Below are 18,593 nucleotides of genomic sequence, written 5' to 3'. Positions count from 1 at the left end.
TTAGTGTACCCATCTCTCGGCCTCCCTCTACGATTTTTACCCTCCACGCTGCCCTCCAATGATAAATTTGTGATCCCTTGATGCCTCAAAACATGTCCTACCAACCGATCCCTTCTTCTAGTCAAGTTGTGCCACAAACGTCTCTTCTCCCCAATCCTATTCAATACCTCCTCCTTAGTTACATGATCTATATACCTTTTCTTCATTATTCTTCTGTAGCACCACATTTCGAAAGCTTCTATTCTCTTCTTGTCCAAACTATTTATCGTCCATGTTTCACTTCCATACATGGCTACACTCCAAACAAATATTTTCAGAAACGACTTCCTGATACATTACTCTATATTCGATGTTAATTTCTCTTCTTCAGAAACGCTTTCCTTGCCATTTCCAGTTTACATTTTATATCTTCTCTAATTCGACCATCATCAGTTATTTTACTTTCTAAATAACAAAACTCCTTTACTACTTTAAGTGTTTCATTTCCTAATCTAATTCCCTCATCATCACCCGATTTAATTTGACTACATTCCATTATCCTCGTTTTGCTTTTGTTGATGTTCATCTTATATCCTCCTTTCTAGACACTGTCAATTCCGTTCAACTGCTCTTCCAAGTCCTTTGCCGTCTCTGACATAATTACAATGTCATCGGCGAACCTCAAAGTTTTTACTTCTTCTCCATGAATTTTAATACCTACTCCAAATTTTTCTTTTGTTTCCTTTACTGCTTGCTCAATATACAGATTGAATAAGATCGGGGAGAGGCTACAACGCTGTCTCACTCCTTTTCAACCACTGCTTCCCTTTCATGCCCCTCGACTCTTACGACTGCCATCTGGTTTCTGTATGAATTGTAAATAGTCTTTCGCTCCCTGTATTTTACCCCTGCCACCTTTAGAATTTGAAAGAGAGTATTCCAGTCAACATTGTCAAAAGCTTTCTCTAAGTCTTCTTCTAAGATAAGTCGTAAGGTCAGTATTGCCTCACGTATTCCAACATTTCTACGGAATCCAAACTGATCCTCCCCGAGGTCCGCATCTACCAGTTTTTCCATTCGTCTGTAAAGAATTCGCGTTAATATTTTACAGCTGTGACTTATTAAACTGATAGTTCGGTAATTTTCACATCTGTCAGCACCTGCTTTCTTTGGGATTGGAATTATTATATTCTTCTTGAAGTCTGAGGGTATTTCGCCTGTCTCTTACATCTTGCTCACCAGCTGGTAGAGTTTTGTCATGACTGGCTCTCCCAAGACCGTCAGTAGTTTTAATGGAATGTTGTCCACTCCGGGGGCCTCGTTTCGACTCAGGTCTTTCAGTGCTCTGTCAAACTCTTCACGCTGTATCGTAACTCCCACTTCGTCTTCATCTACATCCTCTTCCATTTCCATAATATTGTCCTCAAGTACATCGCCCTTGTATTGACCCTCTATATACTCCTTCCACCTTTCTGCCTTCTCTTCTTTGCTTAGAACTGGGTTGCCATCTGAGCTCTTGTTATTCATACAAGTGGTTCCCTTCTCTCCAAAGGTCTCTTTAATTTTCCTGTAGGCAGTATCTATCTTACGCCTAGTGAGATAAGCTTCTACATCCTTACATTTGTCCTCTAGCCATCCCTGCTTAGCCATTTTGCACTTCCTGTCGATCTCGTTTTTGAGACGTTTGTATTCCTTTTTGCCTGCTTCATTTACTGCATTTTTATATTTTCTCCTTTCATCAATTAAATTCAATATTTCTTCTGTTACCCAAGGATTTCTAGCATCCCTCGTCTTTTTACCTACTTTATCCTCTGATGCCTTCACTACTTCATCCCTCAAAGTTACCCATTCTTCTTCTACTGTATTTCTTTCCCCCATTCCTGTCAATTGTTCCCTTATACTCTCCCTGAAACTCTGTACAACCTCTGGTTCTTTCAGTTCATCCGGGTTCCATCTCCTTAATTTCCCACCTTTTTGCAGTTTCTTCAGTTTTAATCTACAGGTCATAACCAATAGATTATGGTCAGAGTCCACATCTGCCCCTGGAAATGTCTTACAACTTAAAACCTGATTCCTAAATCTCTGTCTTACCATTATATAATCAATCTGATACCTTTTAGTATCTCCAGGGTTCTTCCGTGTATACAACCTTCGTTCAGGTGGCATATCTTTTTGATATTGGTTTTGTTAGATGACTGTGGTTCATTTACATGAGGCTGCCCCCTAGTTGAACTTCTTATATTAAGTGGTTCTGTTAAGACCAAAACCCACAGGCTCATACGCAATGTGTATTTTATCGGACTGTTTTTTAATATAAGACCACACGGATATGCAGTTGTGTAACCCTGCAATGTTCTTAAATTTATATATGACTTTTGGTAGATTTTATATATGACCAGGCAGATGTGTACGTGTGTAACTCAGCAGTCTCAGAATTATGTACAATCACTAATGACGTAGTGTTACCACAGACGCAGAGCCTGTTACGACGCGAGCTGTGACAACCATTGGCGCCTGTTCTGCTAGCGACATCTCGCGACGCGACCAGTAATGTAAGAACAGAGCCGGAGGTGCGGTATTACCTAGCTCGCGCTTGTCTGTGATGGAGACACTTAACATTTAAAATGTCATCTCTCTTGGACGCCTATGTTCTACTTACGACAATTTTATAAGGCCTGCGTGTTATAGGCAACTATTAATATCACCACTGTTGGCCTTGTGTTGCAACCTGTATGTGTCCTAAGGTATGTACCTAAATTTATGTGTATACATGTCATATAGGTGGAATCCAAGCCGATGATGGCGGCTTTAGTTTCGCTGAAACCGGTGATCATGGAATAAAAAGAATTCCTGGGATCTTGGCTACCCGTTTATTGTTTTATAAAAGAGAAAGGTCATTACGTCTTTCTCGGTGCTAGTGTGTCTGTTCTTTCGACTGAGCCCTGACAGATCTTCCATATTGTCGTGATTTCTCTCTCTTTCTCTCTCTCTCTCCCTATGCGATTTCCATGTTTTCGGATCCTTGAAAAAAGACATTCATGGCTGTCGATTTACTTCGGAAGAAGACGAGCACGCCTGGATAATCCGGGTCCGTAGGTAACTGCAAACATTTTTCCATGCAGGCATTGACTGTCTTGTCTCGCAGTGGGGTAAATGTATTAAAGTTACGGTGACTACTTTTGAAAAAAATAATCAGTTTACTTAATTTTTCATCTTCCTCGTTTCCGTTTCTCTGTCCCTTATATTACATAAGTTATCGATATGAATTCACCGAGTAGCTCGAGCAGCATAACATATACTGCGCTGGTTTGCGAGACAGGGAGGTCGTCTAGATCTGGATCAGTGCTATTAGAGTTGTAAAACTTCTATAAGCTACCGAAGACTACCATAAGTAAGTGTAAAGTATGGTGGTTTTCCTAGTGGGGTCGATCAGTTAAGTTCACATCCTTGTTATACATGTTACCGAGTTTCGATCAGTTTCTTTTTTGGCTTCTGCAATCAGTTTTCCCCCAGAAAACGAAAGCAGTGAACCGTCTAAAAACCGATTGTGGCAATGCTGGGTGGTCTTCTTCCACGATATATTAACTGCAGGGTCTCATAGATGAGAGGATACCGAACAAAAAGGCCTAATGAACTTATGTCCGGAAATGCATGCTTTCCATGGTTGGTTGCTTGGGGAAGGAGACCAGGCAGCGTGGTCATCGGTCTCATCGGATTAGGGAAGGAAGGGGAAAGAAGTCGGCCGTGCCCTTTCAGAGGAACCATCCCGGCATTTGCCTGGAGTGATTTAGGGAAATCAAGGAAAACCTAAATCAGGATGGGCGGACGCGGGATCGAACCGTCGTCCTCCCGAACGCGAGTCCAGGGTGCTAACCACTGCGCCACCTCGCTCGGTATGCTTTCCATGGTACAGACCATTTATTCAAACATACGTTGTTGCAGAGGCTGTGGTCTAATATTCGCTGTACTATGCAGCCACAGTTGAAATACGCACTTTTCCTCCTACAGGGTGGTACTGTAGCCCACACGTCATTCCTGTCATAGTCATATGTTCAAATGGCTCTGAGCACTATCGGACTTAACATCTGAGGTCATAAGTCCCCTAGAACTTATAACTACTTAAACCTAACTAACCTAAGCACATCACACACATCCATGCCCGAGGCAGGATTCGAACCAGCGACCGTAGTAGTCACGCGTTTCCGGACTGAAACGCCTAGAACCGCACGGCCACCAGGGCCGGCCCTGCCATAGTCATGTGTCCGATTCACTTCTCTTACTAATTCACCATGTAGTTGATGTGATACAGAGTTGTACACAATGGATCCGTATTCGATTCGAGATTTCGCCTACAGGGTGTTTTCTTGCGGAAAAGCAAAAAGGCAAGGGGCTGCGGACAGCATTCCGCCCCCGGTAGCTGAGTGGTCACCACGACAGAAAATCCTAAGGGCCCGAATTCGATTCCCGGTTGGGTTGGAGATTTTCTCCGCTCAGAGACTAGTTGTTGTGTGGCCCTGATCATCATCATTTCATCCCCATCGACGTGCAAGTCACCGACGTGGCGTCAAATCTAAAGACTTGCATCCGGCGAACGGTCTACCCCGCGGGAGCACTAGTCACAAGACATTTTTTTTTAGCGGACAGCAAGGTTGTATTAGGAAACCTATCCCAACCGACAAAAACCACAGCATTCTATGTTTGCAACTGTGTTTCGCCGTATGTCTGTGACAGGGTCGTTTCAGGAAGCGGGAAATCATGAAGGACGTGCCCGAAATGTTCGGATAATGGACTTGAAGGAAAATGTTATTAAAACTGTGGAAGGCGACCGCTGTGTCAGTACCAGGCAGCTGGCACTCCACTACAGGGTAAGCCAGACGATCATGTGGAACATTCTCCATAACAGATGTTGCTACCCTTATCAGCGTGTGCAGGGCTCACTAGCGACACTCTTTCCTCACCGGGTTTTCTCAGTGCGTTCTTCACCTGGCAATCACAATTTCCAATTTCTGGATTTGCATAATCCATTTTATTCACAGATGATGTCATCTCTGCGTGGAATGTTATCTTCAGTTTTCATAACAGTCATCTGTAAGATAGTATGGAGAACGCCCATGCTAAGTGACAACGAATCATCAGCTTCGGTGAAGCCGGAATGTGTCGGCCGGGAAAACTGGCGACAGTATTTTGGGACAAGTCTTCTTTCCACATCACCTAACAGGCCGGAACTATCGGCGTTTCTTGCGGCTGACTTGGCTTTCCCTTCTGGAAAAAGTACCATTGATCATTGACGATTCGAAAAATTATGTAGCTGCTACGTAATGATGCTCCAGCCCACTTCGCCGTTATCGTCCGGAAGCACCTCAATTGAGTGTTCCCTGGTCGATGGATCGAACGAATGGGTTGAGTTGCATGAGTTTCTCGTTTACCGAAACTGAACCCATACGATTTCTGTTTATGGGGCCATCACAGAAGTATCGTGTATGCAGAGCCCATTCCAGATGTATAGATACCGGAGCAGCGTATTTATGCTGCCTTCGGCACGGTTCCGATGCAGCCTGGCCGATGCGAAAGTGCGAGACAGAACGTTACGGCGCGTTGGGGCACATGGATACAATTTTCAACACATACTGTAACTGTGACTGGATGGTGTAACAATGTATGATTGAATAAATGGCCTTTATCACGGAAACCATGCATTTCCAGCTGTAAGTTCATTAGACTTTCCTGTTTCGTACCCTCTAATCGATCAGTTTCTAGAGTTTGTACACGGTGAGAAAATCATCCTGTACAAAGGGCTGCACAACCTATGGAACATTTTTGTTTTACAAAGTAATCCTCCTGTCTGTTACTTAAATATAAACGGTATTTATAGCAAAATTGATATTACCAGAATGAGATTTTCACTCTGCAGCCGAGTGTGCACTGATATGAAACTTCCTGGCAGATTAAAACTGTGTGCCGGGCCTTTGCCTTTCGCGGGCAAGTGTTCTCCCAACTGAGCTACCCAAGCACGACTCTCGCCCGGTACTGACCGCTTTACTTGTGCCAGTACCTCGACTCCTACCTTCCAAACTGCACAGAAGCTCTCCTGCGAGATCTCAAGCTCGAGTTCGAGTCTCGGCCCGACACGCGGTTTCAATCTGCTACGAAGTTTCAAAATTGACATTGTCAATAATTTATACAGGGTTTATTCGAAAATTTTTGATCATTAACGTGAAACAGAGAGATGTAATACTAAAAATAAGAGAAATGTAAATTTAGTATAGTGCTATAAAATGCAATTTCCTCAAAGATAAGAAAAATTTAAGAAAAACATGAAACAAAAATATATCAAACATGGCTTCACTACTTCGTCCAGCTGTCATAAAACATGTTTCTGTTACTCGTAGACAACTGTCACATTTATCAAACATAAAAGTGACGGAAAATATTCTAATGAGTACAAAATAACAATGATAATTATACAGATCTTTTTGGGTTTGTGCATATAAATAGTACTTGCATCAAAAGTAATTGCTTTGCTGGCATAAAGGCATATAAATTACACGATCAACTAATATTATTGTTTATAAAATGCTAAGAGAAATCATCAATTTCCAGTTCTCCTATTAGATATTCATTTAAGTAGCTTTCCCAAAGCAACGTTACCATTCGTACGAGTAATCCTACCGTTTACTACATCATTTATGTACTGTACGAAAACTACCAAACCTTATGATTTCCACCCTTAGGTTCCCATGACGACAGTGTCGTTAGGAATGGCGTCCGACCACTAAGTTAAAGGATAATATAAAATGTGCAAAACCCTGAAAAAGCGAAATCCGTACTAGACGGAATAACCGCTAGAGAAGAGAGAAATATCTATGTGCCTCTATCGATATTTAGATCAGTATTAATTAAAAACCCTCTTTTAAGTAAAACTAACTATAAGAATAGAGGTATTTCTATCTACTGCACCGACTGCATCACAACAGTTGCTTCAAAAGGGTTTTCTAAAAAAAAAGGAACAAAATTAACAGGAGCAGACCTCTCATGTTAGGTGTCAGCATCACGTAGTCTTGTGGTTAGGGCTTTTGAACCTCGAACTCGGGCCTCGGGTTCAGTTTCCGGCCAAGTTGGAGATTTTCTCCTCTCGGGAATGGATGTGTGTGTCGTCTTAATAACCACAGATGCGCAAGTTACCGGAGTAGCAGCAAATAAAAATACTTGCACCAGACGGCCGAACTACCAGAAGAAGCCTCCTGGGCGATAGAGCCATAAGCACATTTCATTTTTATAACATATCACGCTTTTCAGTATTGGCTGATGGACGTTGTCACGCAAAAAACTTATTACATCACTCCAAACGAGAAATGGTTCTGACTTCCAATACGTGGCGGTATAGGTGTGGGTAATTCTTTAAAAGACAAACAAATACGAAAATTTAAATCTAATGGTGTGCATAACTTAAATTTATGTAGTGGCCGAAAGTGTCCGTCGTGTCAGATTGATACATATGTTTATCACGTACAATCTACTTTATAATGGGCAAAGCAATTTTTATATGAAGCACTCTATTTGAAATAGCTCGAGTGGTCGTTATGTATATTGAATTTGTGAAAGAGCGGTGAGTGGAATAGAATTAGAAATTTAGAAATGTTATAAGGTAATTGATTGCAGCTGACAAATATTTGAAGAAATGCATCTCTGAGCCAACATCTGTACAAATACACCTTTACTCTCCACCGATTTCTGTTAAATAATCATCTTTACAGGGGAAAAGCTGTGTAATGATAGCTCACGAATACATTGGAAAGAGTTGTATACTTACTTATTTATTCTAATCATCTTTTTACAGAGTACGGTAAATTAATATTTAAATTTTATTCTTTATTCATTCTTCTTCCTCTTCGCCCACATTCTATTCACATGTTCTGGTCTCTGACACTAGAGCTATTCGACGTTCTGTGGCTATCTTTTTTCCCTCTCCGTTGTTCTTCGGTGAAGACCTCTTTCTGAATTTTTGTTCCTAAATAAATTCCTGTTATGTATGGCCATTATGTTGTTGTTTGCTTCTTTACAGTCATTTAGTGTATGTGTAAACGATGCTGGTTGTCCTTTCAGCTTCATAATTTCACTCAACACTTGTTTCGTGAGTCTGTCTTCATCGATTCTAACCAAACCCCCGAAGAACAATGAGGGCTGACAAAAGGAAAAGTACTTTGTTCAAATGTTATCACCAGAGGCCTGTCAGCAACTATCCCATTGTTTCACTGGCCAAAGGATTCCCTGTTTCCAGAATGACTGTGGCTATGACAGGAGCCAGTCCTCCACGGTGTCCTTCGGTTCGTCGTCTGAGATCAAGTGTTTCACACTCGACTATTACACTGTGTGTGGCCTTGGAGACGCGTGTACGCCCTTTATCGTGGAGCAGAACCACTCCCTCCGTGAGCAGCCCAGGCCGTTTGCTCTTGATGGACTTGCATAGACTACTGAGTGTCTCGCAGTACACGTCACTGTTACGGTTTTTTTTTTCGTGCTCGAGGAATTCGATGATTATGGGACTTCTGACGTAAAAATAGACGGTAGACATCATCTAGCCTGCTGAAGGTATAGCTTTGAATTTTTGAGTTCAGAAATGTACCTGGGCATGCGCACAACCGTGCCGCACATTTCGTTCACCTCTCGAAGTGTCTCATTACCTTATCCAGAAGCGGCGTATGCACATTTCAGCCGGACTGGCTGTTAGGATGTTTTGTACCATTTCATCTGAAAACTCCTTATGTATTATTCTCTTGAGGATAGTATGTATTATGTTCTCCACTGGTTCATAGATTTCTCTGCTTACTCGTGGCCTGCTGTAATCTATTTCTGTTGTCCTTGAGCAGGGGTAACCAACCCTTTTTACCTAGTGCCCACTTTTGTATCCCTGTTAGTAGTAAAATATAACCGTTCCAGAGTAATGGTGATATGGAAGCTACTTTATAAAATTTATAAATTAGAGTTATAGCAAGTTAAAGCATATAATAATACTCTTTAGCAAGTAATTCATGCCAAAATTTTATGAAAACCTAAAAAAAAAGTTTTAAGCTCCTACCGCGTACGACCCGTTTGTCAGCCATGAAAGGTGGAACGCCCACTGGTGGTCCGTAGGCATCATGTTGACTACCACTGCTCTTGAGCCCAGTATGGTTCTAAGGAGGCCTGTTTTTATTTTCATGATTCTTTTTCCGCAGTAGTTTTTGTGTTTCGGAAACATACAGACCTTACATCTTATTTGCTCTTATCTTTAGGCAGCTCTTTCCACACTTGTTTATGCCTAGCCACTTAAATATTAAATGACCTGAATTTATTGAAATTGTTTTGACTGATGAGTATATTCTCAGGTTATTTTTAACGTTTATTAGTTCTGCCTTTGGGAAGGATATATGTATACAGATTTGTCCTCTAAACATAATTTTTTTCTCTTTGAGTTTTGGCATTTTCTAACGTGTCTTTTATCAAGATAACGTCATCTGCGAGTAGAATAGTATCATAAACTGCAATATTGTGAGAATCTTGTGAATTGGTTTGTATGTGCAAGAAATAAAAGCTATCTCAGACGATATCCAAACACGCCTATGGTCGACTCTCGTTCCTTCCTAAAGGTCGCAACCCGCCATCCGGCGCCCTTTAGCACCCGCGAGGCGACAGCACACCGCCCCCCCCCCCCCACCCCTCCCCCCCTGCCCTCACCCTCTACTTCAGCAGTTTGTTTCCAAACAGCAATTAACAAAGCGCCGTCTGGCAGCACGGGCTCAAATTATCGCGCAATAACCCGTCAGCTCTAGCAGCGTTTTGTTCCCGCTTCGCGAAGGAGAGGCATTTCGGAAAGATCAATTTAACGCGCCACCAGAAAAGGAAGTTTTGTGTTAGACGTTTGCAACAGCTGTACATTAATAATTCATAAATGCGTTACATTAACATGTATTCTAGTTCTCATTCTTTAAATGAATCTACAAATATGAGATACAGTATGCCATTTATTTACAACCTATATTTTTAAAGACTATGTATGATTGAATGGCACACACTAATTAAACGAAAAACATATTGAGCTGATAATTAAAGTCGATGAAGAGTAAGAACTGTCATGGAGATGTTGGGCTATCTAGCGGGATAGTAAAGCGTTTTCGTGCATATGTTAGCATAGTACTTAGATTTGAAATTCTATTGTTAAGTACCTTTTCGACTTCAGTCTGTCAGTCTGTCCGACTTTTAAAAACACTTTCTCTCAGGACCGAATAGATATACAAAGTTGATTTTCGTGTCACATAGTAAGGTGTACGGTTTCTTTCCGGTGTAGGAAACTGAAGCTTCTAAGTCAATGGAATCGGTAGATATCGTCACTTATGTCAATTATGTTGAGAATCGCAAGCCTGTAGCATATTTACTGTTGGCCTAAAATCATGGGACTTGGGAGCTACAACGTTTCACTGTAAAACTGAAGACAAGAATCAATAAATTATTAATTTTAATTATATCACAGGGAAAGATATTTCTTTTACATTTGTGTTCCAGTTTCAAACTTGAAACGTTCTAGAAAGACCTGGAATTCGTCTTGAATGATATAGTGGCAGTACGAATGTCCATAACAGGCAAATATCGACGAGATTTTCTATTCCCATAATTGATGAACACTATTTATCTACTTCATTAGACGAAGAGAAGTCCATTATGGACAGGATATATAAGTTTGTACGGAAACCACAGACCGCGAGTCCTACTCGCAGCTGGCCAATTTTTTCATTTGGAATGGTCAGTTTCCTTAACGGTTGAAGTAATCGATAACCAAACCATTTCATAAAAAAGGTAAAGGAAGGAGAATGGAATATTGTAGACTATTGAAGGGCTATTTCTATGCCATTGGTGTTCGATGAAATTATTCAGTAGACTGTGTACATAACGGTAATTAAGTGTATCATTCTCATAATTTGCTATCAGAAGAAGAGTTTGGTTTTAGAAATGGTTTAACACCTGAAAACAATATACCCTGCCTTCCCTGCGGATTAAATAAAATGTTGCGAATTCTAGGGGTCTCCTTTGATATAACTAAGGCGTCTGATTGTGTTGAACTCAAAATAGACTGCCGAAGTTAGACCACTGGTTCGTCTCATACTTTACGAATAAAGGCCGGAGGCCCACACATGTAACCTTAATGACTGCACGAAGCAAACTTTACGCTTTGCTTGGGCCTATCACGATCGACGTCGGACTTTTGATGACTCGTTTCAAATTGCATCGATGGCATGGACGTGTAGGGTATGGAGAAAACCCCATGAATCAATGGAGCCTGCATGTTAACAGGGGACTGATCAAGCAGGTGGAGGTTCTGTAATGGCGAGGGGCGTGCGCAGTACGTAAACATCCTGTCTGATAACCTGCATCCATTCATGTCCACTGTGCATTCTGACGGACCTGGGAAATTCTAGCAGGACAACGCGACACCCCACACGTCGAGAATTGCTCAGAGTGGCTCCAGGAACAATCTTCTAAGTTTTAAACGCTTCCCCTGGCCACCAACCTCCCAGAGTCATGAATATTATTCAGCATATCTGGGATGTCTTGCAACGTGCTGTTCAGAAGAGATCTCCACCCCCTCGTACTCTTACGGATTTATGGACAGCCCTGCAGGATCCACGGTGTCAATTACCTCCAGCACTACTTCAGACATACTCCATGCCACGTCGTGTTGCGGCACTTCTGCATGCTCGCTGGGACCCTACTCGAAATTAGGCAGGTGTACCAGTTTCTTTGGCTCTTCGGTGTAGATTACAGCCTGCTTGGACCAGATTTCTTTCTTTGAACATAATGAAACTGTGGACCTCCCACAAGAACAAAATCCTATTTGAAGATTATATTGTGTTGTGAATTATGTCGAAAAGGGCAGCTGCTCAGCTAATATAAATTATTTTCTCCGACATGGCACATGTAGGATGGTTAATGGAAACATACATGACGAAAGCAGTTCATTACGTGAGTGTAATAGTCATTTTAATCTTTTTGGTTAGTTCTTATATTTAGGAGGATCATTCTGACATTCATTAATACTTCTTTTAGCTCTATATTTAGTCACATAAAATGTCGTGATACTGGTGGGGTATCTCTATGGCCGCTGAAGTTCTGGCTGGTCTTGCGATGAACCGTTGGGAAGATGTTACAGAATAACATGCAGAAGATGCAGAACTTGGGGGAGACTCCGATTCAGATGAAGCGTTTCAAACACTGCTGCAGTACCTAATGGTAACTGGGAATTATAATTTTAAATGAGTGACACGCCTAGTACAGGTGCATCACGTATCGGAGACTGTCTGCCGCTGCTTGAAGAAGCATTTTATGAAAGTAGTGAAACTGACTGATGCTGAAGTGACTCCAGATGTGGAATTACGTGCGTGTTCTAAATTTGGTTGTAGACCCCAGACCTCTGGGATATTTCTTCCTCGTGGGGGCATGTGTTTACCTACATCTACATCTACATCAACATCTACATACTTACTCCGCAATCCACCATACGGTACGTGGCGGAGGGTACCTCGTACAACAACTAGCATCTTCTCTTCCCAAATAGAACGAGGGAAAAATGACTGCCTATATACCCCTGTAAGAGCCGTAATCTCTTACCTTTGTGGTCTTTCCGCGAAATGTAATTTGGCGGCAGTAAAATTGTACTGCAGTCAGCCTCAAGAGCTGGTTTTCTAAATTTCTTCAGTAGCGATTCACGAAAAGAACGCCTCCTTTCCTCTAGAGACTCCCACCCGAGTTCCTGAAGCATTTCAGTAACACTTGCGTGATTGTCAAACCTACCAGTAACAAATCTAGCAGCCCGTCTCTGAATAGCTTCTATGTCCTCCTTCAATCCGACCTGATAGGGATCCCAAACGCTCGAGCGGTACTCAAGAATAGGTCGCATTAGTGATTTATAAGCGGTCTACTTTACAGATGAACCACATCTTCCCAAAATTCTACCAATGAACCGAGACGACTATCCGCCTTCTCCACAACTGCCATCACATGCTTGTCCCACTTCATACAGCACAACAAAAGTTCATACTGATAATTGCGTACAGACGTTTTCACACGAACCAGTGGAACCACCATGAATAATTTTGTGCTTCTGATTTATTGGTATGAATATTTGCCACTCCATAACTCTTGGTGGAATCTTAAATAACCTGGTCATTTCTACTGATTACTATTCCTAAAAAATGCGTACTGGGCTGTATTTCATTGCTACGCTAGCTCAGCCATTTTGATAGATAAACAGATCATTGATGAGCGAATAAGAGCCCATTTGACTTTAAATTGTGCTTTTTAGGCAGGACACCTACTCACGTTTCGTGACCAGGGACGTATCGTGTCGTGTGGCAGCTACCATGCAGTGGTGCGGCGTGCTTGCGACGTCCGCAGCTCGTGGTCAAGCGGTAGCGTTCTCGCTTCCCTCGCCCGGGTTCCCGGGTTCGATTCCCGGCGGGGTCAGGGATTTTCTCTGCCTCATGATGACTGGGTGTTGTGTGATGTCCTTAGGTTAGTTAGGTTTAAGTAGCTCTAAGTTCTAGGGGACTGATGACCATAGATGTTAAGTCCCATAGTGCTTAGAGCCATTTGAACCATTTTTGTGCTTGCGACTCGGCGCTAATAGAAGTGATGCGGCGTTAGGGTCGTTCAAATGGCTCTGAGCACTATGGGACTCAACATCTTAGGTCATAAGTCCCCTAGAACGTAGAACTACTTAAACCTAACTAACCTAAGGACATCACACACACCCATGCCCGAGGCAGGATTCGAACCTGCGACCGTAGCAGCCCCGCGGTTCCGGACTGCAGCGCCAGAACCGTACGGCCACCGCGGGCAGTGCGGCGTTAGGAACGTGGCACTATGTCTTCCTCTGACGACGACGTTGTTCTGGCTTTAATTAGTCTAATCAACAAAAGTGTAAAAGGATTTGTTGGGTACCTCTTTAATGCCATACTAACGCGCACGCACCTTGCATATTATTAGGTGTGCAAAGAGTTCAATATCAACATTAGATTAAACAGCCAAACGGCTGCACATAAGCGGTAGGTACATTGACCTAGGTTTCGACACCTACCAGAGGAGTCTTCATCAGAATGAAACGTTGATAAATCGTAAAATTACATTACTAAAAAGCAATAGTCAGTATATGGAGCAGCTGTGCTCAAGTCAAAAGTAAAATATAATGTCAGCTTCTGCTGTACACATAAAACGCAGCCTAGTTCGCTTTCCCCGCATCATTCTCTATTCGATGGTTCATAATCCTAGGTACAGTTAAATCGAGAAGCTTTACATTTCTTTTTTCGTGGTACTGAAATTTAAAGATTCATTTCGTACTCGTGTGGATGGCCTTATACTTCGTATTGTTTAGAGTCAACTGCCAGTCTTCGCACCATACGAATATGTTGTCAGAATCACAAGTATCTCCTGAGGTTTAGAAGATGACTGCGCAAAAAAACAAAATATTCAGAAAACAGACACACATCAGTGGAAACAGCACCCCAAAAAGTTTTTAACACACACACTGCATGTGCTGTATATGTGAACTGTTACTGACACGGTGAAAGTCAAAACGTGCGTACAGTTCATTGTACGAATGATCCGGGAATGGGCAACAACAGCCCTACCGGTAGGCGCGAACTACTTCCATGTGGAAAAACGGAGCGGACTGCTGCAGAGTGTTAAGAAAGCAATTTGAAGACAGCACAACGTACAGGTAGAAGCTGTAATTAAAAATCATTAGCAGTTTTCTCTCTGCCATTTGGGTATTGATACAAAGCAATAACGTGCAGCCAATTTCGACTGGCTCTCTCTTTGCTATTTTGGGTCTGTTACAGGGGCTGGATAAAAATATGGAAACACGGCAAGAAAGGCATTCTTGGATAAATGGAGGTGACGTCCAAGCCTGCAGATTTCTTTGTTGTATGTCACTAGTCGCGGCTCCTATGCAGTGTCTGATATACGATGCCAGATCATTCGTGGTCAGAACGGTGTTCTCTGTGGTTGAGAGTTCATTATTTCGGCGTTAGTTAATCCGAACGTGATCAAACTATTGCTCCTCGTGTGTTGGGTGCTTCCGAACCAAGCTAGCCGTGGTGTTTCAGAAGGGACCGTGCCGGAGATTTGTGATGGAAAAAAAAAACGAGAGGGCGACAGTGGCAAAAAATGCAGAACTGAACGTCGCACTCGCTCATTATGTCAGCACCAAAACAATGCGAAGAGAGTTCCAGGAACAGGGAATTGCATGGCGAACAGCAGTTCTAAAATCATCGTTGATGCAAACCCGAATAACAGGAGAACGTCGTGCTTCAGAGGTAAAACGAAGGATTACTGAACAATGGAAGAAAGTCATTTGGTCGGGTTGTTCTTGTTTCCCACTGTTTCCAAATTTGGACAAGTTTACGTCGCAAGAGCGATACAAGATTCAGTGATGCTTTAGGCAGCCACATAGTGCTCGTTCACGGTTCCCAAGAGTACTCAGCAAGATCGCATTACTGCGAAGAATTTTAGCTGATCAGGACCATCCAGTGTTACAATCATTGCTCTCAGATGACAATGCTTCCATCCTAGAAGACACGTCCCCTCATGACACTGCTCGCATCGTCCACGACTGGTTTTATGAGCACAAGCAAAAATTGTCGCTGCTCCCGTGGCCACCACAGTTGCCACGCCACCATGTTATTGAGCCTTTGTGGTCTATCTTGGACAGAAGGCAATGTTATTGCTATGCACCTCCATCATCATTGCCTGAACTAATGCCGGCCGGGTTGGCCGAGCGGTTCTAGGCGCTATAGTCTGGAACCACGCGACCGCTACGGTCGCAGGTTCGAATCCTGCCTCGGGCATGGATATGTGTGATGTCGTTAGGTTAGTTAGGTTTAAGTAGTTCTAAGTTCTAGGGGACTGATAACCTCAAAATTTAAGTCCCATAGTGCTTAGGGACATTTGAATCTCAACTAGTCTCTGTTTTGAAGGAAGAGTAGTATGAGAGCCCCTAGAAAATAGCAGGTTTGGCTACACCTTATTAGGATTGGTAATGTGTTCTTGGTGTTGCCACGGTTTTGTCCAGCCCCTGTGCGTCCCTTTGTTGATGGAAGGGTTAAGCTCGCTGTGTTGCCTGTCCTCGAGCACGTTGCGGTGTCTGCAGACGCGCCGCGGTGCCGGCCGGGCCACGAGGAGGCGCGCGTCGGCGCCGTGCGGCACGAGGCGGTGTCGGCGCTGTGCGAGGTGGACGCCGACCCCGGCGGCGAGGCGGTGCGCTTCAGCTGGACGCTGCAGCGCGGCCGCGACGTGCTGCCTCTGCCCGCCTCCCGCGCCGCGGCGCGCGGCGCCGCCTCCGAGCTGCGCTACACGCCCGCCGCCGAGACCGACTTCGGCACGCTCGCCTGCTGGGCCTCCAACAGCGTCGGCCGCCAGGACCGCCCCTGCCTCTTCCACATCGTCCACGGTCGTAAGTACACGCATTCAAGTTCTGTTTCCTTACTTCTACGGCTACATCTGCACTACCCAAGCCACCGAGCGCAGTATGGCCGAGGGGGTGTACTGCACTTGGAGATGTTCCAGCTGACACACCCGCCCGGGGGCTTGTGGCTGGACACGGGCGAAGGTGTGGAGCGCTGTGTAAACGGACGGTTTTGCAACCAGGCCGTAGCATAGGTGATGGTACTCCACTGGCGGAGCGCCCGCAAACAGGAATGGGTGAACAAGTCATTTCATGTACAGAACATTTGCAGTGAAGCAGTCTGGTCAACTAACTGCAGCTGCCTACGAGCAGAGTTAGAGCTGGACACGGACCCCTTTGCTACTTGCGACAACTTTGGTATAGCCTACCTGTACCACATTCGCGCAATATTGTGTGTTTGTCTGAGCAGGGCCATAACCAGGGGGTAGGCGAACTGACTGAAAATACAACAATACAGAAAACTTAATAATAAAGTAGGAGAGGTTCGTGGTTAGTTCTCCTACACCATGTGTTCCTATTTTCCCCCTGCTAGAAGAAGCCTTTATTTTGGCAAATGGCCTTAAAATGTGACACTGGGTGCTTTGATCTAGATGACTTTGTTGTTGAGGTCTTCAGTCCAGAGAATGGTTTGATGCAGCTCTCCATGCCACTCTATCCTGTGCAAGCTTCTTCATCTCCCAGTACCTACGGCAACCTACATCCTTCTGAATCTGCTTAGTGTATGCCCTCTACGATTTTTACCCTCCACGCTGCCCTCAGATACTAAATTGGTGATCCCTTGATACCTTAGAATTTTCTCTACAAACCGATCCCTTCGTCTAGTCAAGTTGTGCCACAAATTTCTCTTCTCTCAAATTCTATTTAATACCTCCTCATTAGTTATGTGATCTACCCATCGAATCTTCGGCATTCTCCTGTAGCTCCACATTTCGAAAGCTTCTATTCTCTTCTTGTCCAAACTATTAATCGTCCACGTTTCACTTCCATACATGGCTACACTCCATACAAATACTTTCAGAAACGACTTTCTGACACTTAAATCTATACTCGATGTTAACAAATTTCTCTTCTTCAGAAACGCTTTCCTTGCCATTGCCGGTCTACATTTTATATCCTCTCTACTTCGACTATCATCATTTATTTTTCTCCACAAATAGCGAAACTCCTTTACTACTTTAAGCCTTTCATTTCCTAATGTAATTCCCGCAGCATCACCCGATTTAATTCGACTACATTCCATGATCCTCGTTTTGCTTCTGTTGATGTTCATCTTATATCCTCCTTTGAAGACACCGTCCATTCCGTGCAGCTGCTCTTCCAGGTCCTTTGAGTCTCTGACAGAATTATAATGTCATCGACGAGCCTCAAAGTTTTTACTTCTTCTCCGTGGATTTTAATTCCTACTCAGAATTTTTCTTTTGTTTCTTTCACTGCTTGCTCAATATACAGATTGAATAACATCGGGGATAGGTTACAACCCTGTCTCACTCCCTTCCCAACCACTGCTTCTCATTCATGCCCCTCGATTCTTATAACTGCCATCTGGTTTCTGTACAAATTGTAAATAGATGACTTTAGAGCATGTGAAATGAAAAACCGGCGAAGTAGACTTAGATGCCTGCAACTAGGCCAACGCTTGACACTCCTCCGACGCCAGTTGCCCGCCTATGGCCATCTAGGAATAATTAGTAGCTATTCTCAGTAAAGGCATATTTTTAAAATTCTCAGTAAATGCCGGTGAGTGTCACTATTGCCGAACCGAGGGTCTTAGAGTGACCTTTTGTCATTATATTCACGCAGGTGTTAATGTTGCATCCATCCGTGATCACGTGATAGGAGGGCGCAAAACAGGACAGCTGAAAAAGCATTAGTACCCTTTGCTGCTTCAGATCACATTAAAATTTCATTGCATGATACTGAACGGTCCCAAGTGGTTCCAACCTGTACACCAGAGTGGTACGATCACGCTCTGTGGGGGCGCAGACCCAGAATACCCTTAGAGAGTGATGTCAGCAGCGTCAGAGGTGTGAAGATCGTCATCCTGCTGGTCATCGCACTGAGAACTGATGTTCTCGACCACGAAATGTGCGGCAGTCAACACCCCAGGGAAAGTGCCTGGTTC

General features: G+C 43.4%; 1 protein-coding gene across 1 annotated transcript in view; it reads left to right on the top strand.

Moving 5' to 3' along the window:
* LOC126267542 (hemicentin-2) overlaps nt 1–18,593 on the top strand; it is a 1,749,994-nt gene that overhangs the window by 1,424,031 nt on the left and 307,370 nt on the right. Inside the window, exon 10 of the mRNA XM_049972846.1 lies at nt 16,157–16,459. Coding sequence (XP_049828803.1) covers nt 16,157–16,459 — 303 coding nt within the window. The remainder of the gene's footprint in view (nt 1–16,156; nt 16,460–18,593) is intronic.

The sequence above is a fragment of the Schistocerca gregaria genome, chromosome 4, assembly GCF_023897955.1.
Source record: "Schistocerca gregaria isolate iqSchGreg1 chromosome 4, iqSchGreg1.2, whole genome shotgun sequence".
Lineage (NCBI taxonomy): Eukaryota > Metazoa > Arthropoda > Insecta > Orthoptera > Acrididae > Schistocerca > Schistocerca gregaria.
Note: the sequence above shows the minus strand (reverse complement) of the source record. Positions and strands in the feature narration are given on the sequence as shown.